General features: G+C 52.6%; 7 protein-coding genes across 7 annotated transcripts; 4 read left to right on the top strand and 3 right to left on the bottom strand.

Moving 5' to 3' along the window:
- Nucleotides 1–501: 501 nt before the first annotated feature.
- Nucleotides 502–827, bottom strand: BO95DRAFT_445948 (uncharacterized protein). The gene has a single exon (XM_025587258.1). The coding sequence runs from the start codon at nt 809–811 to the stop codon at nt 524–526; it is 288 nt and encodes a 95-aa protein (XP_025439070.1). The 5' UTR covers nt 812–827; the 3' UTR covers nt 502–523.
- Nucleotides 828–1751: 924 nt separating this feature from the next.
- On the bottom strand, nt 1752–3011 carry BO95DRAFT_484691 (uncharacterized protein; the record flags this gene model as incomplete). Its single annotated transcript, XM_025590364.1, has 3 exons — nt 1752–2163; nt 2267–2576; nt 2647–3011. 3 exons carry the CDS (start codon nt 3009–3011, stop codon nt 1804–1806), a joined length of 1035 nt encoding a protein of 344 aa, XP_025439071.1. The 3' UTR covers nt 1752–1803.
- An 876-nt stretch (nt 3012–3887) lies between these two features.
- On the bottom strand, nt 3888–5223 carry BO95DRAFT_504127 (uncharacterized protein; the record flags this gene model as incomplete). The annotated part of the gene is made up of 3 exons (XM_025591115.1): nt 3888–4712; nt 4902–4975; nt 5043–5223. The coding sequence occupies 3 exons, from the start codon at nt 5221–5223 to the stop codon at nt 4146–4148; spliced, it is 822 nt and encodes a 273-aa protein (XP_025439072.1). The 3' UTR covers nt 3888–4145.
- A 2183-nt stretch (nt 5224–7406) lies between these two features.
- Nucleotides 7407–8267, top strand: BO95DRAFT_370576 (uncharacterized protein; the record flags this gene model as incomplete). The annotated part of the gene is made up of 1 exon (XM_025582919.1): nt 7407–8267. One exon carries the CDS (start codon nt 7407–7409, stop codon nt 8265–8267), a length of 861 nt encoding a protein of 286 aa, XP_025439073.1.
- Nucleotides 8268–15894: 7627 nt separating this feature from the next.
- Nucleotides 15895–16847, top strand: BO95DRAFT_466830 (uncharacterized protein; the record flags this gene model as incomplete). The annotated part of the gene is made up of 2 exons (XM_025589247.1): nt 15895–16024; nt 16066–16847. 2 exons carry the CDS (start codon nt 15895–15897, stop codon nt 16845–16847), a joined length of 912 nt encoding a protein of 303 aa, XP_025439074.1.
- A 1538-nt stretch (nt 16848–18385) lies between these two features.
- BO95DRAFT_455783 (S8 family peptidase) lies at nt 18386–20310 on the top strand (the record flags this gene model as incomplete). Its single annotated transcript, XM_025588366.1, has 3 exons — nt 18386–18497; nt 18555–19100; nt 19367–20310. 3 exons carry the CDS (start codon nt 18386–18388, stop codon nt 20308–20310), a joined length of 1602 nt encoding a protein of 533 aa, XP_025439075.1.
- Nucleotides 20311–21180: 870 nt separating this feature from the next.
- BO95DRAFT_475830 (polysaccharide lyase family 26 protein) lies at nt 21181–23781 on the top strand (the record flags this gene model as incomplete). Its single annotated transcript, XM_025589886.1, has 1 exon — nt 21181–23781. The coding sequence occupies one exon, from the start codon at nt 21181–21183 to the stop codon at nt 23779–23781; it is 2601 nt and encodes an 866-aa protein (XP_025439076.1).
- Between the last annotated feature and the right edge of the window lie 44 nt (nt 23782–23825).

Consider the following 23825-nt stretch of genomic DNA (forward strand, 5'->3'; position numbering starts at 1 on the left):
ATTTGCCCCTGCGGTTTTCGTAATCGTCGGCTGGCATTGAGAGAAAATCTTCACTGTCGCTCCAGAGCTGATATGTATACAGACTACACAGACATAGCCTAAGACTGTCACTCTTATTGCCAAAAGGGTGACGAGTTCTTCAAATCATGCACTTGTCCCGTCCCAACCACTCCATCTACTTAGCTCAGCTCACCATAACTTCAATTTTGCTTAGTCCTTGACTTTCCCTACACTTAGGATCTCAACAGATGCAACAAGCCCTACATCCCCTACATCGAAAGACAAATCAAAGCTTCCAAATTTCTCACCACTAGTTCTACCTATTGTGGGGGCCAAGAGCTCTGACATGTCAGCCTCAGCTGGCCCCAACATAAACATAAACAATTTCCTGCAGCCACGACCCGCATCTCAATATAAGACGGAAAGCCCGACTCGAGACTCCCTGTGCCAACACCCATAATCACAATTCCACACCGACATTATCGTCCATTACACTCTCTAAAGCTCGGGATAAGTCCACTCTTCAGATAAGAGAACCACAGAAGATGGACATACCCGAATCATGACACCACAATCGCTTGTACCCGCTTAGGCACCCGTCTCCGTAGTCCCGACAACACGACTCGGAGATCTCCCGGCACAGCACATCCCAATTCTTCGTCCTTGTCGAGGCGACGAAGAGCCAGCCGTCCGAGTCGGTGTCGCCGGGGGCAGATCTGCTGGACCCGCAGAATGGGGAGCTGCCCCACCATTTGCATTCGTTGAAGCCGGCCATCTGACACTTTGAATATGCACCGGTCGCGAGCAGCATTACTGCAATTGTTGGGAGGGCGAGCAGCTGCATTGTGGTGACTGTAGGACGATAGCAAGAAAAGGAGAAAGTCGGGAATGAGTGTTGTAGTTTCCTTTCTTTTCACAAGAAGTAGAGCACGGGACTATATACTATCAGGACAGCATGGTTGCTGGATCAAGTGGACTGAGAACGCAGCTTCAATGTACATAGCCAAAGGCCGCTACAAGGCGAGTCATTGGGTCTGTGTTCAGTATCTCTCGTATTCAAGGTTGAGTTGTTTGCGGGCAGAGCGTCTCCAAGCATCAAAGTACCTCGTATCGGCTTGAAGCTGCCACAAGTAGCTACACGAACTGACTTCAATCGCTCGTCCCGACCAGCGACATGCAGCTGCCACGTCAACCGTCTTCAGCCACCGCTGGAACCATCCTTGGCAGTTGGGTTCCCATAAGTAAACATCTCTCTAGTCACAAGTCAACTCCACGGAATACTCCTCTATCGACAACCTCCTTGATACTTCGGATCAAGCACCGTGGCTACCGCAGGATCGAGCAACAAGGAACTGATAGACATGTGACACGAAGGGAGGTTGCTGTACCGCTAGCTATGGTCATCATCGAACCTTCATCACTTTCTAACTTTCGCTCCTCTTCTCCCGGGCACTTTTATTCACATTTTAACCACATTTCTCCCTATTTGAAGGGGATCTTCCTGCGTGTTTACATAGCTCATTCCAAATTAAAGTTCAATGTATCGCTACACTCTAATACGTGTCTAGCCCGCATAGTTCACCTTATCGGCGCGACTGCCGGCCGAGGAAGCCGAGGGTCCCGAGCGGGGCTCGGAAGTGCCCGACAATCTTAACCTACTGGCACGAGACCCGACAATAGCAACTTCCCACCGGGTAGGAGTACTAACATTTGTTCTACTACATCACTGGCAAGTCCGTATCTTATTCTTCTGGCATTCTTGGGCAGCTCCTAACCCAGATCTCACAGAATCTACCCTGAACACTAGTCCATCTCTTCGACCACCGTCAATTCAGCAATCGTCGCTTCCAGGAAGTCCTTCTGCTCCGCCAAGAACTCCGTCATGCCGGCAATATTGAACGGACGTTTGGTATCCACCCGCTTCCGCTCCTCCTTCAACTTCAAGCGGATGCGCTCCTCGAGCAGCTCTAACCGATACTCCGTGAAGCCATGGTAGAGCTCCGACCAGTTGCTGATGGCCCGGGACCCGGTCAGGACCAGCTCGTCGCGGACGGAGGGATCCCGCAGTCGGAAGGGGGTCACCATGCTGATCCGCTCGCGGCCACCCAGCGCTTTGAGCGCCTGGTGCTCGATATATCGGCCTTGCATTACCACTGCGGTGCCCTGGGAGACTCGCTTAGCTAGAAAGAAAAAAGAAAGAGGCAGAGAAGAACGAAATAATGAAATGAAACAAAGAAAAACAGAGGGTAGCATGGTGTGGACATACCATCGCCGGTCCACGGATCTTCTTGATCTCGCCCGCTGGGGTCCGGATAGCCGTCTCGCCGCCGACCATGTCGCTGCAGTCCGACAGCATCGTCACGCACACGAACGGGAAACTGTCGTAGTGCCATGCAAAGGCCGAGGTGTCCGGTTTCTCCTGGACCGTCGCAAAAGTCGACGCATCCTCGTTGACAGAGATGTTGATATTGGCGATCTCGTAGTCGAACGCGACCACAAGGTCCACCCCAGCGACCTGGGATACAATGCGCTGCAGCTCGGGTGAGCTCCACGCATCGCAGGTGAAGGGGGCGCGTCTGCGGAAATTCAGTCAGTCTGCGAGATACAGCTCATTGTCCACACTTGGAATGGCGCGGTGAAACGAACTCTCGACCCATGCCCCGGATCATATTCTTGGCGAAGCTCGACGAGTATTGACAGTCTTTCAGGACGGGCTCACTGAAGATCTCCGCCCGCATCTGTTTGATGGCTTCGGGGGTGAAGAGGGGAAATGGTTCGGAGGCTGCCACCGGAGAGATCCCGTGGCCTTCGAGACCGATCTCCCGCATCGTGGTGATGCCGCTCGGGGGCTGGAAGTTTAGGTCGCGTCTCGCGTCGAAGAGCTCTTGCTTATCCACACGAGCGCCATCGATGAGCCATTGAGGAAGGGGGTGGCTTGGACGAGTCGCCTTTTGAGTGGTAGGGCCTACCACTGTGGGTGGTGCGGGGCGCAGCGCGTCAACTGAGGGCATTTTGGACTGGTGGAATTGAAATTGTTGGTTTGTGGCTGTGGTGGATGTTTGAATTAGTTGAAGGGATGAGAAAGGTCTGGAATTCGGAGCATAATCTGAGTTCACTGAGATACACACGGTTATAAATATGGCTTCTTGGCTCATGCCCAAGCCAAGCAAGCGAAGCCAGCACCGACCCGGTCAACCGTGACCCCGCACGCACAGGGGTGCGCAGATGACCAGGGCATGCAGGTAGATTGACAATCAGAAAGACCTCAAATTAGACGATAAGTGTCTCGTGGAGATTGTCACTCATATGTACCCTTGCCATAAGGCAACTCCCGAGTCGCCGAGATTGCAAACTTCAGCCGTCGGGTGCTCGGATGGAAGAGGGGTGGACTCGGGATTCTCGGATCGGAGGTAGTGGATGTGCACAGAAGTAACGACTAGATTGCCTATCTGTATTCGGCCCATCGCCCTTGCTGGTCCTGTCAATGGACTTCTTTCCCTCTTACGCTGCCACACGGATGATTCGGATTGATATGTCTGCTCCGATGGTGTCACATGAACTAGTCAATCATATCAAGACACTTATCATCCAATCCGATTCCCGCGCACGCTTTTGTAGAGGCGAGTCATTTCCAGTAGTGGGCCGCGTTTCCTCATATATTATCATAAATATGGATACTTCGGCCTTGAAGCAACCGAGGCTTCTTGCACCCAGTCGAGACTAGGAGTATCGAAGAACCTTCATCCGCCAGAAATAAGGTTTCAGTGTTTAGATTGGAACACTAAAAAAATAAACAAAGATTAAGCAACATGAAGAGGAAGAAGGAGAAGGCGAGGAAAGGAACAAGAAAAAGTATCAGATATAGAAGAGAACAGAAAAGTAAAGTCGGGGCTAGTCCTCGCCGTCTCCCCGGTTGCCGTGGCCTAGTGCTCTCCAACCTCAAGAACTTGCGGATCTTGCTTAATTCTTGCAAGTCCCCAGCCTCCGTTCCTAATATACTATCGTCTACCCAGCCCGGGGTTGTCCCCTCTTCGAAGTCCACGAGCCACGCGTTGCGATGAACACCGTCAATCACAACATTCGCTGCTTTAACATGCCCCCAAAACGAGCCCATTCCGATAAAGTGTATGCACCGCGTCGGCGATTTAATCATACCATTTCTGGCGCTCGGCGATGCTTACCTCACCGTCATTGTCGGCCGTCATAAGGTCAGCCAGGGAAGCCGGCGACGGGATATAAGTTATTAGGATACCGGCATACTGCGTACCGATGCCGATAATTTCTTCCAGCTTGGGTACTCGGAGCAAGCGTTCTTCTTCGCTGCACTGCTCCATGTTCCGTAGCATGGAAATTTCTCGTTGCAGGGACTCGGTCCCATAGGTCATTTTGTAGGCAAATGTCGCCCCACGGATATCAACTTTGTAGACTTTACCGCGCTCGACGTCGCGGAACCGCTCGATCTTCGAGAGTCGGAAGACGGGAGTATCCCGCATCTCATCTTCTATTACATTCCAGTCAACCTCTTCACGCACCAACATCGGTGGGACGGGGCAGGGCTCGAATACTACCATACCGTTCCTCTGCGGGATCAACTGGAAGCAAAGACGTAAACGCATCAGGTAGGACTTCAGATCTTGCGGGGGAGCAACTGACGTCGACAGGAAAAGTGGTTCGCAATGGAGGATCAGTAGCGATAAAAGTTCCGCCCAGGACTGTTGCATATAGAGATTGATGCATTGGTCAACAATGGATGGTCTTCGGTTCCGAAGCGCCGGGCCCGGAGACTTGTCGAACCGAATGAGGTATTCGGTGTCCATGACACTCGCAGGCAGCCTAACCATGAAACAAAGATAAGCCGCCTATAGGGCGCCCCGGAATAAGACAGGACCCAGACCGCTTACTCTGGCTCGAAGCACAGAGTCTACTGGGCGGAGGTATCCATCGCGTTGGGGGTTAAAGTAAACATGACCTGACTCTGAAGGATCAAATCAGCCAGTTGGGCTGGAAGTTGAGGCGGGTTGATGAGCCGTTGTACCCCGTACCCCACGTTTGTTGCTCACCAAATCCAAGAAGGTCTAATCTCAAATCATCGGTAGGACCGCGCACTCGCCCAGCGGGAGTTAGTTTACTGTTGGTCGAATCGTACTCACTAGCCTGGTTGTGAGCCTCGTCAGGTCTGGGACTGCCAGGCGGCCGGACAGGGGATTCGGTCTTTCTTACCATTGCAACAGGGTGGCAATAAGAACAGAAGAAGGATCGGGCGCTGGGATTCTTGCAAATGGGAGGCACAAATGATCAAGCTCAGCGGTGAAATTGATGAGGCTGTCTGTAATGGAGAAATAGAGGAGGAAAGGCGTGTTTTTTGTATACGATTGTATAACCAACCAGAGCAACTGTTTATAGGCTTATTAGACTTTCTAGGGAAGGTATCTTGGATTGAGCAGTTGAAGAGATAGGAGGAGAAACAGAAGAAGTTTTCCGAGACTAGCAGGAACCTGGAGCAGTCAGGTCCTGGCTTTTGAACCCATGTTGGGCCAATTCAGGACGCAAAGAATAATCCCATAGGGGTGTTATCCCAGGCATTGATAATGCATGGTTCTACTGGAAGGCGATTTCTTGTCTGCTGAATTATAGCCATTGGCCATCAACAGGAACAGTTCTTGGTTATTTGTTGTTGCTCAATAATGAAAGACAAGCAAGTCTTTCTCCCCAGCTCATCTGTCAGACTGGGTCAATAGACAAAGATATTTTCTGGATCTCTGATTGTGGTAGTCTTACCTCCAGGATTCTTTGCCAGGGAGATAGCGAGACAAGATGTCCGTGCATGTACATTGAGACAGATATCTTTAGCATTTGAAGTTTGCAATATCGCGTATTGTGAATGGGTGTTAAGAGACATCCAAGCTATCTCCAACCATCATAACCGAGTACCTAGTAGTCTAGGGAAGGAGAGATGTTCGGTCCCTCGTCTAAGCACATGTCCACCACAACAAGTCCTAGCTTGAAGTGGTTTTGAGGCAACCTTAAAGCGATCATGGCGTAACATCACTAGACTTTGTCCCAGGAAAGATGATACATGACCGTGATCTATTCTGGGACAACCCCTTTTTCTTCCCAGCTTGGCCTAGTCGGCCGCTGCTTTTGCACACTCGGGGTGACAGCACAGCATCCTGATTAGCTGGCTGTAGTCACCGCCCCCGGGTAATTCACCCGACCCGTTCGATGGCTCAATAACTGCCATTGTCTCGTCGGGTTTTGTCAAGTTTGACTACTTCTTCTCGGAACGATCAACCTAGACAATTCGCCGAGCAACACCGAAGACAGATCCCGAGTTACACTTAGAGCTGCGCAAGAGGAATGCAATTAGGCTTTTGCAACTTGTACCTGAGCCCCGAAGGGCCGTGACTACACGGTCACTATTCTTTCATCAATCAGATCTAAGCTGAATGCGCATCCCTGATTGACCTACCGAGCAGGTCAGTCAGGGATGCGTACAGGAAGCACGGATATACCCGGGCTAAGATACACAAGTGGAGTCTCGTAACCTAATCGATGTGAAATCATGATTAGCTCACGTGGGCAAATCAATTCTGGATCGAACATTCGAAGTGCTTGAAGCAACTGTAATATTGGCCTGATCTTAGGGTTGTGGTTGCCGCTTGATACCTCGTAAATAAGGCTGTGTCTTCAACTGTTCCGGGTGTGATTGCCTTGAACTTAGCTTTATGCGCCGGTACTGGAAGTTTCGGGGTCAAAGATAAAGGTTTATCGAATGTTTAATCGGAGATAAACAGGAGCTTGAACAAGTAAAAAAGGGGAAATAGTTATAAATCTTGCTTCCCGCACGATGTTCGGTGCTGATAGGACGGAAGATACTACGTACTGCCTACCGTACCTACGGTAAGCAGAAGGTGGATCCGTATGAATGGATGGAACTAAGCACCGCCCCTTGCATTGTGTTGGACCGTTATGTTTGTTGATACACATGCGCGGCCCAAGGAGTACAGCTCTATAGAGGTGCGAGACAACATAGAAGCAGGTTTGTGGGATGGAGGCAGCATTGACATAAACCTGATTTCCGGACCGAGCTGCAGCCAATGCCTTGGCGACAACGACAACGTGGTCATTAACATAGATGAACCGTCACCTTGAAAGCTGCGAGATGAAATCATGAACCTGTCGCAACCAAAGGAGTATAAGTACCAATGCTTCCGGGGTATATCGAGCACCGAACGGGTTTTCTCCAACCTTTACCAAGGAACCCCTAAAGAACCGCAATACCTGCTGAGCCCATGGCTCTACCGCCCCGAAGCCAAACCAGCAGCGCCGGGCGCTCGACACCGCACAACCTCAATGTGCTCCAGCGACGATATCATGCAGCATTTTACAAGACGGTCGCCAAAGTGATGGCCCTGCGTGAAACGTACCTCCAAGAACGAATCATTTTCGTCAAAAGCAACGAAATGGTACCGATCCTCAAAGGTCTCGGTGCAAGAGACGAGGACTTCGAACTCATCCAGAAGATCAGCGACACCACCGGCCCCGATCCCACCTTTGAATACCGCACCGTGACCTCCGCGCGCTACTGTCTCGACGTCGAGACGCGATGCCTCCAGCGCCTCGAAAAGGTGCCCTGCGGCCCGCGGACAGAGGAGGCCTACAAGCGCTACGACCCGGGGGTCCAACGGGAGTTCGAGGAAGCACCGCTCGAGATGCAGGGGAACACGGTCGTCCAGGCGCTGATGCTCTTCAAGGCGCTGGTCTTCCACAAGGTCCCGATCCTGCCGCGCGAGAAGCTGGACTACACGTCGCATCAGTGGGTGTGCACCGTGCTCAACGTGCGCATCTTCACCGACGATCGCCAGGGGGTCCAGGGCGAGCCGGCGCCCGGAGGCGTCCACTCCGATGGGTCGGACCACACCATGACCGTGTTCCTGGGGTCGTCCAACATGCGCTCGGACAGCGCGGTCACCTACCTCCACGACAACCTGGAGACGACGGGGGCGCCGCTGTGGGAGACGAACCCGGCCCTGATCCGCGCGCGGGTGCAGCATCGCGACTTCCTCGACACGTTGATCTTCGCCGACCACCACTACAAGCGATGTGTCACGCAGCTGAATGCATGCGACCCGTCCGACCGGGCGTTGCGCGATATGTTGGTCGTCTTCACCCGGCGACCCAAGCGCGATGACCATGGGCTGGGTCACGCGGAGACTCAGGCGCTGCATACCACCTGTCCGCTGCAAATCCCCCTCTGGCTGCCATGAGCAGGTTCTGTGCATATTCCACCTTCCTCTAGTACCGGGAGCTGCGAGCTTGAGGTCCTCTGCTTTCCCCACCCATTGATCTTTCAACATTCCTATTCCTATACCACTATCCGCCATTGCAATAGCAACTGATATCCCTTCATGTTCCTTTTTATTATAAGTACGTGACTAGATCAATCCACATGACAGCGTCGTTATTTTTCTTTTGTCCAGGGGAACCATGTACCTCGAGCGTTGAGGGGTAGAGAGGCCCGACATCGCGCCTTGCATGAACCTTGCTCCAACAAGACACCGGATACACCGCCACATGCCTCGAGAGACCCCTTTCGGCTTTCAGAGCTCCTTACAACATCAAGCAAGGTTAAGGTCCTCAACCTTGTTGCGAAGGTGCCATTACATGGTCGTCACACTAGATTTGCTGCGCAGAAGGGTGATAAGAAGAGGTCAGCTGGTTATGGTTGCCTTGCCCACATGCGGGCTCTTTGCTATACCTCTTTCGTTGATGGCTTTCCCATTTCTAGAAAATCCTAGCCCTCGAGAGACGTCCTATATGGATGTCTGTGCGTCCATGGCTAATTCATTGATCACACTCTAAGATCGAATTGTGGGGATTAACTCAAGTTCTACAAAGATTCTAGCTCAAAGCCTGCGAGCCACATATATTGCTACTTGAGAGACTGATCGGCCGAATCAAGGATACGAGGGTCAATAGCTCCTTTCATTGCATGACCATCATAGGCAGTAGAGCCAGTCGCTTCCTCTACTTCACTTCCGTGTGTATCCTTCGATATCCAAAGCAGCTTCTAGACCAGACACTACTTCTCAAATCCCTGGCAAAATCAACTCAAGTGAAGCACAAATAGCATTCCGACCAAAACATACGAAACCCTTGAATAGGCAGACCCTGCGAATCGGAGAAGATTCCGTGCAGAGGCGGGGGTGCTGCAGCTTTATCCGAAGAGGTTGTATGCCCATCCACAACTCCAATTAAGTAGCTCGCATGCGATCTGAAGATACTTTTGTAGTATTGGTATACTGGTATACGCTTTGAACACAAGCAATGTTCACGGGTGTGTCTCCTTTATTAGGGAATGACTATTTTGTGAGAGAGAAAGACTATATCTGGTCGGAATCGATCCTGCAGTACTCAAGAATAGAATAGGGGTGACACGCTCAAGCCTCGGATCCGGCGATCAGGTACGGATGCCTCTCTCCAAGCTGGACCCCTGAATCAATACCAAGGGCTTACTTATTGCAATCTGTAACCGCACATATGTTCCATGATGCGGCAGAGACCGGAGTACAGCACCTATGCTAGAATGTCAGATCACTGTCTAGGGTAGGTACTTGTTGTGAGGTAATTGTACAGCCACGGTAGGTGGCGTATGCAGTACCTGCGTAACCTTATTGCTCCCGAGTCACTGACTCGTAGTGCCTAAGCGGGAGCAGTGAAGGACAAAGCTTAAATCAATCCATTTTAATAGTGCTGAGTCCGGTAGAGTTCCGAAACAGCTGGTGATCTGCATTGTCTGTTGCCCCAACAGAGGAAGTCTATGCACCTCATCCTAATCACTACTGCTTGAATCCCCATCCGAGTCCTTATCTGAGTCACTATCCTCACTCTCCTGTGCATCTGACGAACTACCATGAGTCGTGGAGTTCGCATCTCCATTCCCTGCGCCCTCCTCCTCGGGTTCCGCCACATACTCCTCCTGCGCTTCCGTCGACGAGAAGGCATGCCCATCGTGCGTCTTGTGCCTTGTGAGAAAACATTTGTAACAGAGGTCAAAGTCAAAGCAGACTTGGCATTTGTGGCGATATCCATAGAGACCCTGACAACAAAGCATTAGTCGGAATAACCGGGAAATGGGAAGCAGAGCAAAGCTGAAATGGGAACGATGAAAAGAAGGGGACTGAGCGTACCATGAAGCAGCCATCACAAGTACCACTGAACGAAGCAGCCAAGCGGCTGAAATGGATACCAACATTCTCAAGCGCGTCAGCCTGTGCATGCGCGCTCTGATACGCGTCTTCAAGCAGCCTTACCACGTTGTCGGAATGGCCGTGGTACCGAGCGATCTTAGCCGCTGTCCACGTCCGTCCGAGCCCAACCCACTGCGTACAGGGGTTGGCACCGCGGTTGAGCAGCATGGAGGTGATCTCTTCTTGCACACTCGCGGTGGTGGTCCGGCTGAGGCGGGTCCAGCCTCGCGCGGCCCAGAGCAACGGGGTCCAGCCGTCTTCGTCGGGAGCATCCAGCAACTCGCGCGAGAGGCTGAGCACTCTTTCGACTAGAGCGGCCGACCCGCTGAGCATTGCAAAATGCAGGACCGTGCGGCCGACATGGTCTCGCGCCTCAATGTCGCCACCTTGCTCGAAGATGAGGTCCAGGTGGCCGACAGAGTTGGCGGCCGCCAGATGGATTGCACTGCGGCCCTGGATATCTGGCTGGTCAACGCGGGCGCCTTTATCGAGCAGGGCGGTCACGATTTCTAACGGCGCTGTGACACAGATCCAGCTCAGCAGAGAGCCTCGCATGCTCCCTGTGCTGTTGACATCCAGCTTCTCCAAGCTCAATAAATAATTGCAAATTTTGCTCTGGTGCTCCCACTCCCCGAAGGGGCCGCGGTACCCTGCTTGGTGCAGAGGCGACCCGCTCTGCGGATCAACCAGATTGATGTCCGCACCGGCAGCGACCAGCAGCTTTACCATGTCTAAGGACGAGTCCCAGCATGCATAGTGCAGCGGGCCACCCCGGATGGAACCCACGGTGTTGAGCTCCGCCCCGCGGGCGAGCAGATACTTGACCATTGCGGCGTTTTCATGACCGACCGCGCACATCAGCACTGTCAGGCCCTTGCGATTGCGAGCCTCAAGGTCTGCCCCGGCGTTGATCAGCGGACGGACAGTTTCCATACGCGTAGATGGTGACATATACATAAGAGGCGTGAACCCTTCCTGCTGGGCGTGATTCACATCCGGGCGGAACTCTAGCAAGAGCTGGACGAGGGCAGGATTGTCGAGTCGCACCGCATCATGCAACGGGGTCTGCGCCTTGGAGCCTTGATGATTGACATTGGCACCGGCTTCCAGGAGCAGACGTACCGAGTCGAGTCGCTCTTTCTTCACGGCGCATCCCAACGCCGTGTATCCATTGTAGGGGTCATCCCCGTACTGCACTTCGAGGTCGGGACCAAACTCCAACAACGTCCTCACATTCTCCGTCTGATCGTACGTAGCGCTCAGTGCTAACGGTGTCCAGTTCCAAGCCACGATATTGGGATTGGCCCCTTTTTCCAGCAGGGCCCGAGTCGCTTGCGGCTGCGAGTAGGCGATGTGTAGAGGTGTCCAGCCCGCTTCAGAAATTTGATTGAGACTCGTCCCGTGGTCGCACAGTAACCGAATAATCCCCGCGTGTCCCTTTTCAGCCGCCAGGTGAAGGCCATTGCTATTACCCTGATCTGATAGGGTGGCCTGCGCGCCTTTGCTGATGAGGTACTCCGCTACTTCCATATGCCCTGAATAGGCAGCCCTCAACAACGCTGTCCGGTTATACGTTCCCGGCGCATCCACGGGGTGGCCAGCCTCAACAAGCAGCTTAACAAGCTCCAACTTCCCAGCCCCTGCTGCCTCGGGCAAAGGAACAACTTCATTCTTTGTCACATGCGGATTGGCCCCGTGCTCGAGTAGAAGCTTAGTAATGTGGTCGTGACCTTTGTAGATGGCGAACTGCAAGGGGCTCCAATTGACCGACCCAAGGACATTGGGGTCCGCACCGCGCTCAAGAAGTAATCGAACGCTATGAACATAGCCTTGGTCTACAGCGGCTGCTAGAGGCGTCCAGCGTACATCGCCGTGTTTGTCCAATTCCAACTCTTGATGTTTGACCAGCTCCTGCACAACGCTGTAATATCCCCATTGGCAGGCCCGACATAAGACCGACTGCCCGTCATCGCCGCCCAGGGCATTGATATCTGCCCCCGCAGCCACCAAAAGTCGCACGGGTTCAACATGTCCATGCGCGGAGGCAATATGCAGCAGCTGACGTCTTCTGGAATAGAGACGGTCTGCGATGGCCGCCCTGCCAAGAAAGAATTTCAGACTGTCCAGATGCCCCGCTGCGGCGGACCAGAAAACTGCGGAGCGCAGGTAGATATCTCCCTCATAGTCGTATTTGCCGTGGACTGAAGCGCCTGCATCGAGAAGTTTGGCTAGAAGGGAAGTCGAGTTCAGAGTGGCAGCCCGAATGAGGATAAAGTCAGGCCATTCCACCGGCGACCCAGACCTAGTCGACTGAATGATACACGAGACCACCAAATCGATGACCTCTTCATCAGCGGACCAGTTAGCTGCCCAAAGAATGTCATGCATCTGCGCACTATTCAAGGTACAATGGTCGAGCAGCTCCTTCAGCAGAGCCCTTTGTCTGTATCGCGCAGCTTCCCATGCTGCCGAAACTAATGTACTCATATCGTTGGTGTAGTCCTTCGGAAATGCGCTTGGATTCTCCAACACCCATGTGTGCAGTCGCATGCCTACCATAAACGGCAACACAGAGGGGTGGCATCGGTCAGGTCGTTCGAAGAGATTTGATGCTGCCCACCGGGCAACGGCAATACGTCGATACGACAAGGGATCGGTCAAGATCTCCTTTACCTGGGACTTGATAACCTCAGTGAGCACTACCGACCCAAACTGCTGCTCCAAGTAAAGTGCCGCGTATTGCGCGAAATTGAACTCTGTGTCCAAAAATCGAGCATCCTGCAACTCAGGAGTGGCCCAACGCTTCGGCCCTTCCTTCCACTTCTCAAACTCGGTTGATGAAAGATATCTCAAGCAGGCTATAAGAATTCTCCTACTAGTTTCCATGGATCCAGGGCCAAGCCCGAGGTCTTGGAGGACCCCTGAGAGCTGAGGATGCGCCAAGTGGACTTCTTGATACTTGACCACTAGCATGCCGTCGAACAGCTTGTCAAGTATCTCGCGGGATAGCTCAGTTTTCCCGTGTGAGACAATAGAAAACGATATCGCGCGGCGCAGCTCCCACACAGTCAAAGGTCGCAATGTCCTGTTCACCCAGAGTAGTATCTCCCCAGCCAAGTCCCGCTTTTCCTCTTGCGCTTTGAGGCTGCTCACAATGCTGGAAGTGGCTTTCTGCCTAGTTTTGAGGTCCGACGACAGAAGCTTGATCGCATCCTGCACTTCGCCGCTGCTCACAGGCCCCTTTCTGCGTCTCAGACGCCCAAGCACAAACTCACGCCAGTCCAAATCGTTATCGGAATCGAGTATCTTCTCCTGGACTCTCCGGGAGGTACCACGGAGAAATGGGTACTGTCGCACGATATCTTGGAGCGCAGCCTCTCTGCTCGCCTTGCGAGCTTCGTGGAGCATGCTGTGGGAAGGGTTATCAAGGTCAATGGTAGGCCATTCCGAGAGCCTTTGCCGCAGAGCATTCTGCGTCACAAAACTCTGCGTTACAATGGCATATTTGGTGAAGCACTCATTGGCAGTGAAGAGCTCATCAATCAGTGCCACAAATCGTGTAAGTGGCAAGCCACATTCCTTCGCGTTTGTGATAATGCACCAAACGGTTTTGTCTTCAGCGTAAGTGACGAGTTGTCGAAAGCATTGCAACAGCTCCGCGTCCGTGCAGGTGCGAAAATGGATCATACGCTCGAGGAGTGCGCTGATTGGCGTCATCATATTCGCAGTGTGCCGTAGCAGCTGTGCAATAAGCGACTTAAGTAGGCCAGTGTATGTTGCCAAGCGATCGTCACGGCTGTCGAACTGAAAGCAGATAATCATGTGTTTGCCTGGGTCGTCAGATTTCACCTTGTCCCGCAGATGACTCAAGATTTGAACACCTGCGAGAGGAGATGCAACTGAACCATGAAGGTAGACTCTAGCTGAGCGCCGTGGTACCAACCAATCCTTCAGGTTCGAATGGCTCGTGATCCAAGCATAGGGGTTGAATGCTCTCGATAGCCATCTGCTTGGGTAGAGTGGCGGCGCCATGGGTATCATGTGCGACCACCAATCCGAAAATCTGACCGCCTCACAAAAGGACTCTGCAATACTTGAGAATGTTGCAGATCGTTTGGGATGGGCGTGCTGGACATACCTTTTGCAGACCCTGAAATACGGTCTTCAATTTTGCGATAGACGGCATCGTCTTTTCGAAGACGGCAAAGGTCACTATGAGATTTGGTCGACGCCAGGGTAATTTCGTATGGTAGACCAATGTTTGCTGCCATCTGGTCAAATATCTACTGACAGTCAGTATCTGATGTCAAAGACAGAATCCTTAAATATGTTAGTGTTTGAGAAACATGTACCTGATCAGCACTGCTGCTCGAATATACATTAATGATCTCCACAGACAACGAAGCCTGTAGTCCCACAAAAGTTGAATTGAGCTCCTCAATGCCCTCCCCAAAGGCAGTAATATCCTCCATTCGAATACCGTGAGAGAGAACTCCAGTTTGAAACACAAGAGGGAGCAGCTGATTTGCCATGCTGCCGTCATATATGGATTGATGAGGACATCCGAAGAAAACCTACATATGTCAGCTTCTGACTACTGCCCCGTTGGGCTCAAGACTTTACCAAAGCTCGAGTATATATCGTGAACCAGGTGTAATTTATCTTCTCCAGCAGTGCGATACGCATGGCCTCTTTGACAATTATTCCCCCGATGTCATGCGTGATGAACACGATAGGGCGGAATGGGTCCTAGGGGCATTTAGTTGTGTACCGGTGGAAAATCAACGGCAAACAAGCACAGACCTCTGGATCATCCTTTACTTTCTGATAGAGCTCGTTGATTAATGAATCTGCTAGATCATGAATGGCCGCCATGGGTGATTTGCCGGGGCTGTCCAACTCTAAGGAATATCCGAAACTGTAGATTCGTGCTACCGGTGGATTGCCAGCAAGACCCTCGGTCAGCCAGGTCGGCTTGTCATCCTCATCGGTCGGACTTGCCCAAGTCTTTTGCTGATCTCCATGAAGCCCGTGGACTAAGACAATACTAGACGGGTCTGTCAGTTTTGAAACATCGACATGGTCTGAAAGGCAGGGAAGTCATACTCGTACTCGCCCTCTGTCGGCTCTAAAAGAGCTAACATAGGTGGTTTGACATCTTGGGGATCTCTATTCTCATCGCTTACTGTTGATGAAGCTTGTTCGGAATCCTCAACTGTCTCTGTCTCTGTGTCTTTCTCTAGCCTTTCATCGCCCAACTCTGAGCCTGAAGTGGACGAGGTAGATGCCGTGCTTTGTTCATCGTCAGAGCTGGCGATCGACCCACGGTCGGACATGACAATAGAAGCAGCAAGAAGCTTGATATGTCAGCAGCTGAAAGTTAACTATCCAATATGTGCGAGATTCGACAATCAAAAGGATCGAAAAGTTGTGAGCAAGATTGTGTGCAGTGTTCCTGTTTCAAGCGGGTGCGTGTTTCGAAGCTGGCAATTAGCCGGTGCCTCCCTTAGTGCGTTTGGGCCGAAAAGAAGGGGCGCATGTCAGCTCCGCCAACAAGCGTGGAATCACCCATAAATTCCTGCTTATCTTGCCGGATCCCACTTTTCCCAGAACCTGAACCATCTTGAAAAAGCCTTATATGAAAATGAATGATACAGCAAACGAGCACGATCAGGATACCGACGGGGATTTCGAATCCGCCGATAACAGCCCCGATTTTACTTTGGGCGGGCTGAGCTGGGATCTAGGACTGGCCCCTGCTGGAGACGCAGGCAGTTCGTTTCGCGTGCAGAATGACCCGCGTGCGCCTTATCAGCGCAGCAACGTGATCCCCAGCGTAAAGGTGCAATCGACATCCGCTGTTCTTGTCTCGACGTGATCCATGGGATAATGAGCGAGCATGGAAATGATCGATTTGCAACCCTGCTCGTGCTTGAATTTCGGTTTGACGTGCGGAAACACGCCCGGCGGATTGAAGGGGTCCAGATCGCCCTCGAATTTAGGGCTCGGGAGGCAGGCGAGGCCGGTCCTGAAGTCTATAAAATCGCCCCAGATGGTAACTTCAGCCTTGTTCCCACAAGCCAACGAGAGGACATAAAGCGATTGGTTTCCGGCCAAGCTGGAGCCTCAGCACCGGTAGGAGGGCTGAACATCACCGGGACTGTCGGTTGGGAGAAGACTATCAGCCGCGACAAACAGGACCATTGCACTGTGGTGGGATCGCGGGACCTGGTGGGCCGGAACTGGGGATCGGCAAACAGTGCGTCCTGGACCCTCCTGGAGAATAAGTCCGCCCAGAGTGGTGTTCCATCTCTACTGCGCACGGCCATTCTGCTGCTAAGGGAGGATGAGCAGCCATTCGAGTGCGTGGTCAAGCTCACGGCTGATGTTGTCACGGGTTGGCGGGAACGGCTGTGGGGAGGCAAAGGACGCGTGCCCAAGGATGATCCAGTACTGTTCGACCCCCTTTTGAATCCAACAAAGAATTTGCAGGAATTTGATGTCTACAATCTGGGGCAGGTCGATTTGGAGGGGTTGTGCAGGGTCACGCACCAGCGGAATTGGCAGGACACACCTAAGCACCAGTCTCTATGTTAGCCCAATCAGAGCACGTCAAACACGAGGGATGGTCAAAACATATGCAGGTTGAATACTTAGTCTGCTCTGGTGAATTGAAAACTTGAAATCAACCACCCAAATGCCACAGGAGCGTGCTGCGGATAGTGACTCGAGTATTTGATTGGCACAGACAACAATTGTTCGCATGTTTCGATAACCAAGTGTCCTGCCGCGGCCCGTACTTATTACCACGCGCAGTGTATTTACCACGCACTTCAGCCGCTCTTTCGCCCCCTGCAGGAGAAACGAGGTAGCATGATGACCATCGGCGGTCGAGAAAGACTCGATCTCAGAGCATCTGTCTCTGATGGTGCGCACCGCCTTCCAGCCCGGTATCTCACAGAATGTTGACGGTAAGCCCGCCCACCTCGTCACTGGATGACGAACCTTTCATCGTGGCTTCTCCGACGGAGGATCTCTTGAAGTCCAATTTTGAAAAGCCACGAAGCGATTCCGAAGGCGATGACGACTCTGAAGATGATTCAGAAGCGGAGCAATCAACGAGCGTAAAGCGCCGTTTTGAGAATATTCGGGACAGTTTGCGGGAGAAGACCATCTCGTTGACCGACCGCGATCGGTTTCACCGCTTCGTGCGTGAAAATGAGGATATTCTGGATGAGATCGTCGAGTACGGAACCTTATTGCACTACCTCGTGGAAGGCGCCCGAGACAAGCGCTTTAGTCGATATGAGCCCTTGGTTGAGTATCTGGTGCGGCGATATCCCGCGCTCCTGGCGAAAAAAGACCATTCTGAACGGACCGTTTTGTCTTGGGCTATCCAGAAGAAGCGCACTAGCCTTGTGCGGTGCATATGTGCTAATCATCCACAAATCAATCAAGTTATCGCTGTACAAGGGTTGCATGCACGGAATTGCCTTCATGTGGCTATTCACGAAGAGGCAGCGCCAGCTCTTATCCTCGAACTAATCAGCACGGCCGATATAGAGGCTTTGATGGCTCTGGACGACAAAGGCAATACCCCGTTGCACCTGGCAGTTGCATACGAGCGATGCACCGATGCAGGGCTGAGTGTTGTCAAAGCATTGATTGATCGCTGTGATAAGGCACTGGATGCGCAAACCAGTACCACAAATCGACTCTCTCCATATCGTTATCATCTGTTTACCAGGGCAGAAGCGGAGGCCAAGGCGTCTCGACGGAAACATGTGGAGCAGCAACAGCCCCAAGGTAATAAGGATGTCGGTCTGCCAGTCGGTAAGGGAAGTGTTGTTGCCAAGGACAATGTCATGCTTCCTCCTAGCCTTGCACCGACGAGCTTGCCTGGTCCAGATCACAAACTACCATCCGATAACCGACTAGGTCTACCCCGACGAAGCAATACCTTGAGTGAGCTTCATCCGTCACCGAAGGATCAATCAGGGTCCATGGGAGATTTGGCCTTTGTAACAGCTTTGGCAGTGCACGACAAACCTCAGCCTATGAACAAATCTGTTATATTTGCAAACGGCACGGTTAACGAGTCAAAGAAGACATCCACCAAGAAAGCAAGTGAGGGCATGGTGGTCACGAAACAGACCGCGGACACAATTCGAGATTATCTGAAAGTTCATTACCTGAGGACACGGGATCACGACCAAGCGATTGAACTGCTATACGGACGAGACCGACGTGAGTACCATGTTTTCTGACGCTCCAATAATAAGTAGTATGCTGAACGAGCCCTAGCCAGAGATCTATACTTCGACCTGTACGAGTCTTCGTCACGATACATCGACCAGGACTGGATTAGCCGTGGACTAGAGTACCTATGCTTTGAGGACACATTGCAATATGTTGCACTTCCGCGTCTCGAATTGACGAAAAAGGTGCAATCCGTCGATTCGCGATTTGCACGTGTGAGAAGTCTACTGCCTGATGGTGAGGGTCGACGTGATATGGTATTTTTGTTTGACTTTCTGCGAAAGAAGGGAGTATCACGTATTTTGCGAGTTATTGTGGACGACACGACCTCTCCCGCGCACAGCGACGAAGCAATAGAACAGGCGCTGGGAGGCTTTCGAGTCGAGGTGTGGGACTGGCGCAAGATCGACATCTCCATTGACACGATCATTAGTGTGGCGCTGGATGTTCGGGAGGTGTATTTGTACTGGAGTGGGAACAACGCAGTGCTGCGTGGATGGAGCGATCACGGCGGTCTGGCACAATTGAAAAGCCTGCGGACTGTGCACCTGCACGTTAGCCAGGTACGTAGAGAACACGAAGTGATGGATGGTTTGAATCTCACATGTCACAGGGTCTTGAAACCGCCGAGCGGACCAAGCGAAATGTGAATCAATTCCGCAGCAGGCTGGCCGCACTACGACCAGACATCCACATTAAGCTGGTAGAACATCGGCCAGATGTATCAACTAACCAGACAGGGGCCTCCGTCGAGGGAGCTCGCGAGCAACAAGTCGAGCATCGTCACCGTTGGCTGACGTGCATGGACAACTTCGCGGACTTCATTCAAAATATTCGGCCCCCGACGGGATGGAAAGAAGACGTGCGTGTGGCGTTGATTGACGATGGTGTTGACATTGAGGAAAAGACTCTGCGAGGTAAGATTATCGGCGGTCGCAGTTTCTGCCCACGGGACTATGCACAGCACTTGCAGCGGCCCTTCTATGTGTCAGGCAGTGGGCATGGGACCGTCATGGCGAGCCTCATCTGCCGGGTGTGTCCCACTGCAAAGTTGTTTGTAGTCAAGCTGGCGGAGCATGTCAGCGAGAATTCAACCCGTCGGATCACAGCCAAGAGTGCAGCTAAGGCTGTTCGCGCAGCAATTGACCGACAGGCTCACATTATCTCCATGTCATGGACGATCGAACGCAATGAACAGAATGCGGCCGACATTCGAGATTTGGAAGCCGCGATCGGAGCCGCTGCTAACGCAGGCATCCTGATGTTCTGTGCCGCGAATGATCAAGGGGCGGCGTTGGATGTCAGCTTCCCTGCTGCTTGTGCCAATACCAAGAACATCTTCAAGATCGGTGCTGCGGAGGCTTCTGGCGCGGTATGGAAGTGGGTAGGAGACGCGGCGGCTGTCGACTTCATCTTTCCCGGCCACAAAGTGGTGAAAGAGCGACCCAACGACGCACCGATCGACAAATGCCAGACTTTGACGGGGTCTTCGGTAGCAACAGCTATCGCATCTGGGTTAGCAGCGCTGATTCTCTATTGCGTGGAGCTCAGCTTCGTGCAGAGCGAGGCTGTCAACCCACCTGGCAAGGTGGATCACTTCGAGGGTCTTTCACGTCATGAGCGCATGCGTGAGGCCTTCTTAGCAATTGGTACAACTCAGAGCAGTGGAAACAAGTATATCGAGGTGTGGAATGTGTTTGAGAAGGCCGTGGAGAAGAGCCAGGGAAAGCCACCAGACCAATTCCCAGCGATTGTCAATGAGGTTGCGAACAAGCTGAAGGCCAGAAAGATGCTGGAGTGAGATGCATGTTAGCACAGAGGCGTTCAATCAATGTGACACTTTAAGTCTAGACTTGCTGTCCGATGGTATGCTCGTGTTACGGTGGTTGTAAGCTTTTCAGAGTGAGTTTGGAACGGTGGTGTTGTGATGTGTGCCGGAGGTAAATAGGTTGGGAAGGCGAAAGGTAACGCATCATGTGATCTGGCCAAGGAAGGCCACACAGATCCTCAGTCTTGTCACAGCTTCCATCTGTAATTACTTCTGGATTTTACATCTCGTCGGTTGAATTTGAAGTTTGACTCGATCTAGTCTATACCATGCCAAACGAGTCATCCTCCAACTCATACCTATGCCTGCAGGAAGGAGCCGACCGAATTTGCTAAAAGCCTCAAACATAGAGGGATACGATCATGCGTTTTTCTTATCCCAATCGTGATTCTTTCTGCTTTTGAGAAGCTGCCTCCTTGATTATATTATTGCTATGCTTCGAAGCGCTGGGCGAGAAGCTACCAGGGGACTGACTACTTGCGCAACTCCAAGAAAGCCAAACAGGCTTGAAGAAGTCAATGCAGAAACCGAATGGTATGGGTCTGACGAGATGATAGCCAAGGTTATTCTAGTCGATGTGGATTTGGTGACTGGCCCATCCTCGAATCTGTGCTACATCATGTCTGCCCAGTGGTGTTTGTTTCGCAAGTATGCAACAGAAAAGTCACGGGTTGCTTCTCCCAACCCAGCCCAGCGGGAGCCTCCATTTTCTCAATCTCCAAATACTTAAACCACCTGCCCCCTCTCCATTCCGACTTTGCTTGTCACTTCGCAATTCCCATTTCAATACAAGTGACGAACTGCCGTCCCATAGTATTGCGTGCCCCGCACCAAAAGCACGCCATGCCCTCACCGAATCTCCGATGGCTAACCGGCGATAACCCGGACGCTCTAGCCACGGGACTCTCGTTCACCATGCCATGGCCTAAGGGCCGATACCAGCCAAGCCAGACCTTCTCGATTGAGACGGACGTCAAAAGCTATCCCCTCGATAGTCGCGAGCTGGCATACTGGACGGACGGGTCTCTGAAATGGACGGCGCATTCCATCAGTGGCCATGCCGGGTATAGCAGCGGGTATACCGTGAAGGCTGCGACCGAGCAGGAGATCGAGTCCCGAATATGGGCTGAGACGACCCCGGAACATATCATTGTCTCCACGAAAATCGGACTGAGTGTGCGATTTCCGACTCAGAGTTCTCCGACATTGTTTGAGAACATTTCCTTGGATGGACAACAAGTGTCCTCCGCCGCTACTGTGGTCTCGTCGATCAACAACCACGAGTATAGAACAGTCGTACACAAGAGTGCCATTGAAAACCTCACCTGGGCGAGAGCAGTTGTCAAAGTCTCTGGACATGTTGTATATGAGGGCAGCGAGCATCTACCATTCGACGTGCGAGTTTACCTCTACTCCGATGCGCAGCCGCTTAAAGTCGTCTTCTCGTTCATCCATGACCTGCACCCCGAGGAACCGTTGAACTCACTCGGTCTCAGATTCTCGGTACCATTTCGCGGTATCGAGCACTACAACCGCCACATTCGCTTCATAGGTCCCACAGGAGGGATTCTGAGGGAAGAAGTGCAAGGCCTATCAGGGTTGTGGCATGGCCCTAGCATGCAAAATCGCATCGACCAGACCGCCGGAAGAACCGTGACCCTTACAGATGCCCCATGGCTATCTTCTGTTCCGTCCTGGAACGACTATACCCTCAGTCAGCTATCCCCCGATGGATTCACGCTAAAGAAGCGAACGAAACAAGGCCGTTCATGGGTGAAGGTGACAGGAGGGAGCAGATATTCCGGCATTGCATACATTGGCTCCGCACAGCGCGGTGGCCTGGCAGTGGGTATGACCAATTTCTGGGAGCAGTACCCCACCCAAATCGATCTGAGCAATTTGACCACCGACAAAGCATCAACAACGATATGGATGTACTCACCTCTAGCAGAACCGCTGAATACCCATCCATACCACGACGGACTCGGTCTGGACACCTACGAGGAACAACTCAAGGCACTCAAGGCCACATACGAGGACTACGAGCCCGGCTTCGGTACAGCCAACGGGATCGGTCGAACGGCAGTCTTCTTCCTTCGACCATACAGCAACGGGACCCCATCTGACAGCGACCTAAGCGCATTTTCAGCTCTAGTCCGTGACCCCCCTCGCTTGCTCCCCACCTCAGAGACCATATACAAGGCTGGCGTGTTTCACGGCACATGGGCCCCGGACACTCGCCTCCTTGGCCTCAGCCCCACAGCCACTGAACTAAACATCGAACATAATCTGAATACCCTATTCACCCACTACCAGCGCCAGGTCGAGCAACACCGCTGGTACGGCTTCTGGGACTACGGCGACGTGCAGCACACGTACGACCCCCACCGACACGCGTGGCGCTACGACGTCGGGGGGTTTGCCTGGGACAACAGCGAGCTGTCCACAGACCTATGGCTATGGCTGTATTTCCTGCACTCCGGGCGAGCGGATGTCTTTCGGATGGCCGAGGCCATGACCCGCCACACGAGCGAAGTGGACGTGTACCATTCCGGCCGCTTCAAGGGTTTCGGAACGCGTCATGGGGTGCAGCATTTCAGCGACAGTTGCAAACAGCTCCGGATCTCCAACGTGCTGTATCGACGGTTCTACTACTATTTGACCGGGGACGAACGAACGGGAGTCCTGATCGCCGAGCTTCAGGACTGCCAGCATGCGCTGCTGGGACTCGACGCCCATCGGAAAGTCCAGCAGCACGGCGCGATTTCGGAAGGATTTGCACTGACGGACATCTGTCTTGACGGGGGCGCGTTAGCAGCGTCGTGGCTTACCGCATGGGAGAGACGGGAGCCGGGATGGACGGAGGGTAGAGATCGTCTGCTGAAAATGCTTGAGGGCATCGCAAACCTAGAATATGGGATCGCTACGAAGGCAATTCTACTCCACACGAAGACGGGAGAAGTGCGCACATGTCCGCCTCCCACGCGACCGTATGCCATCTCGCACTTGTCGATGCTATTCGGCTTCCCGGAACTGGTATCGGAGCTCGTCGACTACGCTGAAAGCGAACATCCAGCGGCCGTGGATGCGTTCCTGAAGGCTTACCTGACATATTGTCGGTCTTACAACGGCGGGGCGGATGTTCAGCGCGAGGAGTACGGCTTCGAGTTCCCTGCTACAGCCACATGGCGACAGAGCCACTCTACACTAACTGCTTTCGCGGCGAGACGCGGTGATGACGCCGAAATAGCCCGCGCAGCTTGGCAACAGTTCTTCGAAACGGATGGGTATACCAAAGACCACCAATGGACAGTGACGCCGACCGCGGCGCCAACCTATTTCTCCGAGGGTGAGGAGGCGCCCTGGATTACGACAAACGAGGCAGCACGGTACGGTGTGTCGGCTATATTCAATCTTGCGAACATTCGCAAGTACCTCGACTAGCTGCTGTCTTCTCCATGAGTCTAGCGATCCATCATTAAGCCCGG

Source organism: Aspergillus brunneoviolaceus, assembly GCF_003184695.1.
Source record: "Aspergillus brunneoviolaceus CBS 621.78 unplaced genomic scaffold BO95scaffold_64, whole genome shotgun sequence".
Classification (NCBI taxonomy): domain Eukaryota; kingdom Fungi; phylum Ascomycota; class Eurotiomycetes; order Eurotiales; family Aspergillaceae; genus Aspergillus; species Aspergillus brunneoviolaceus.

Excerpts from the sequence above, each read along its gene's own strand:
- BO95DRAFT_445948 (XM_025587258.1), bottom strand. The coding sequence starts at position 811 with ATGCTGCTCGCGACCGGTGCATATTCAAAGTGTCAGATGGCCGGCTTC.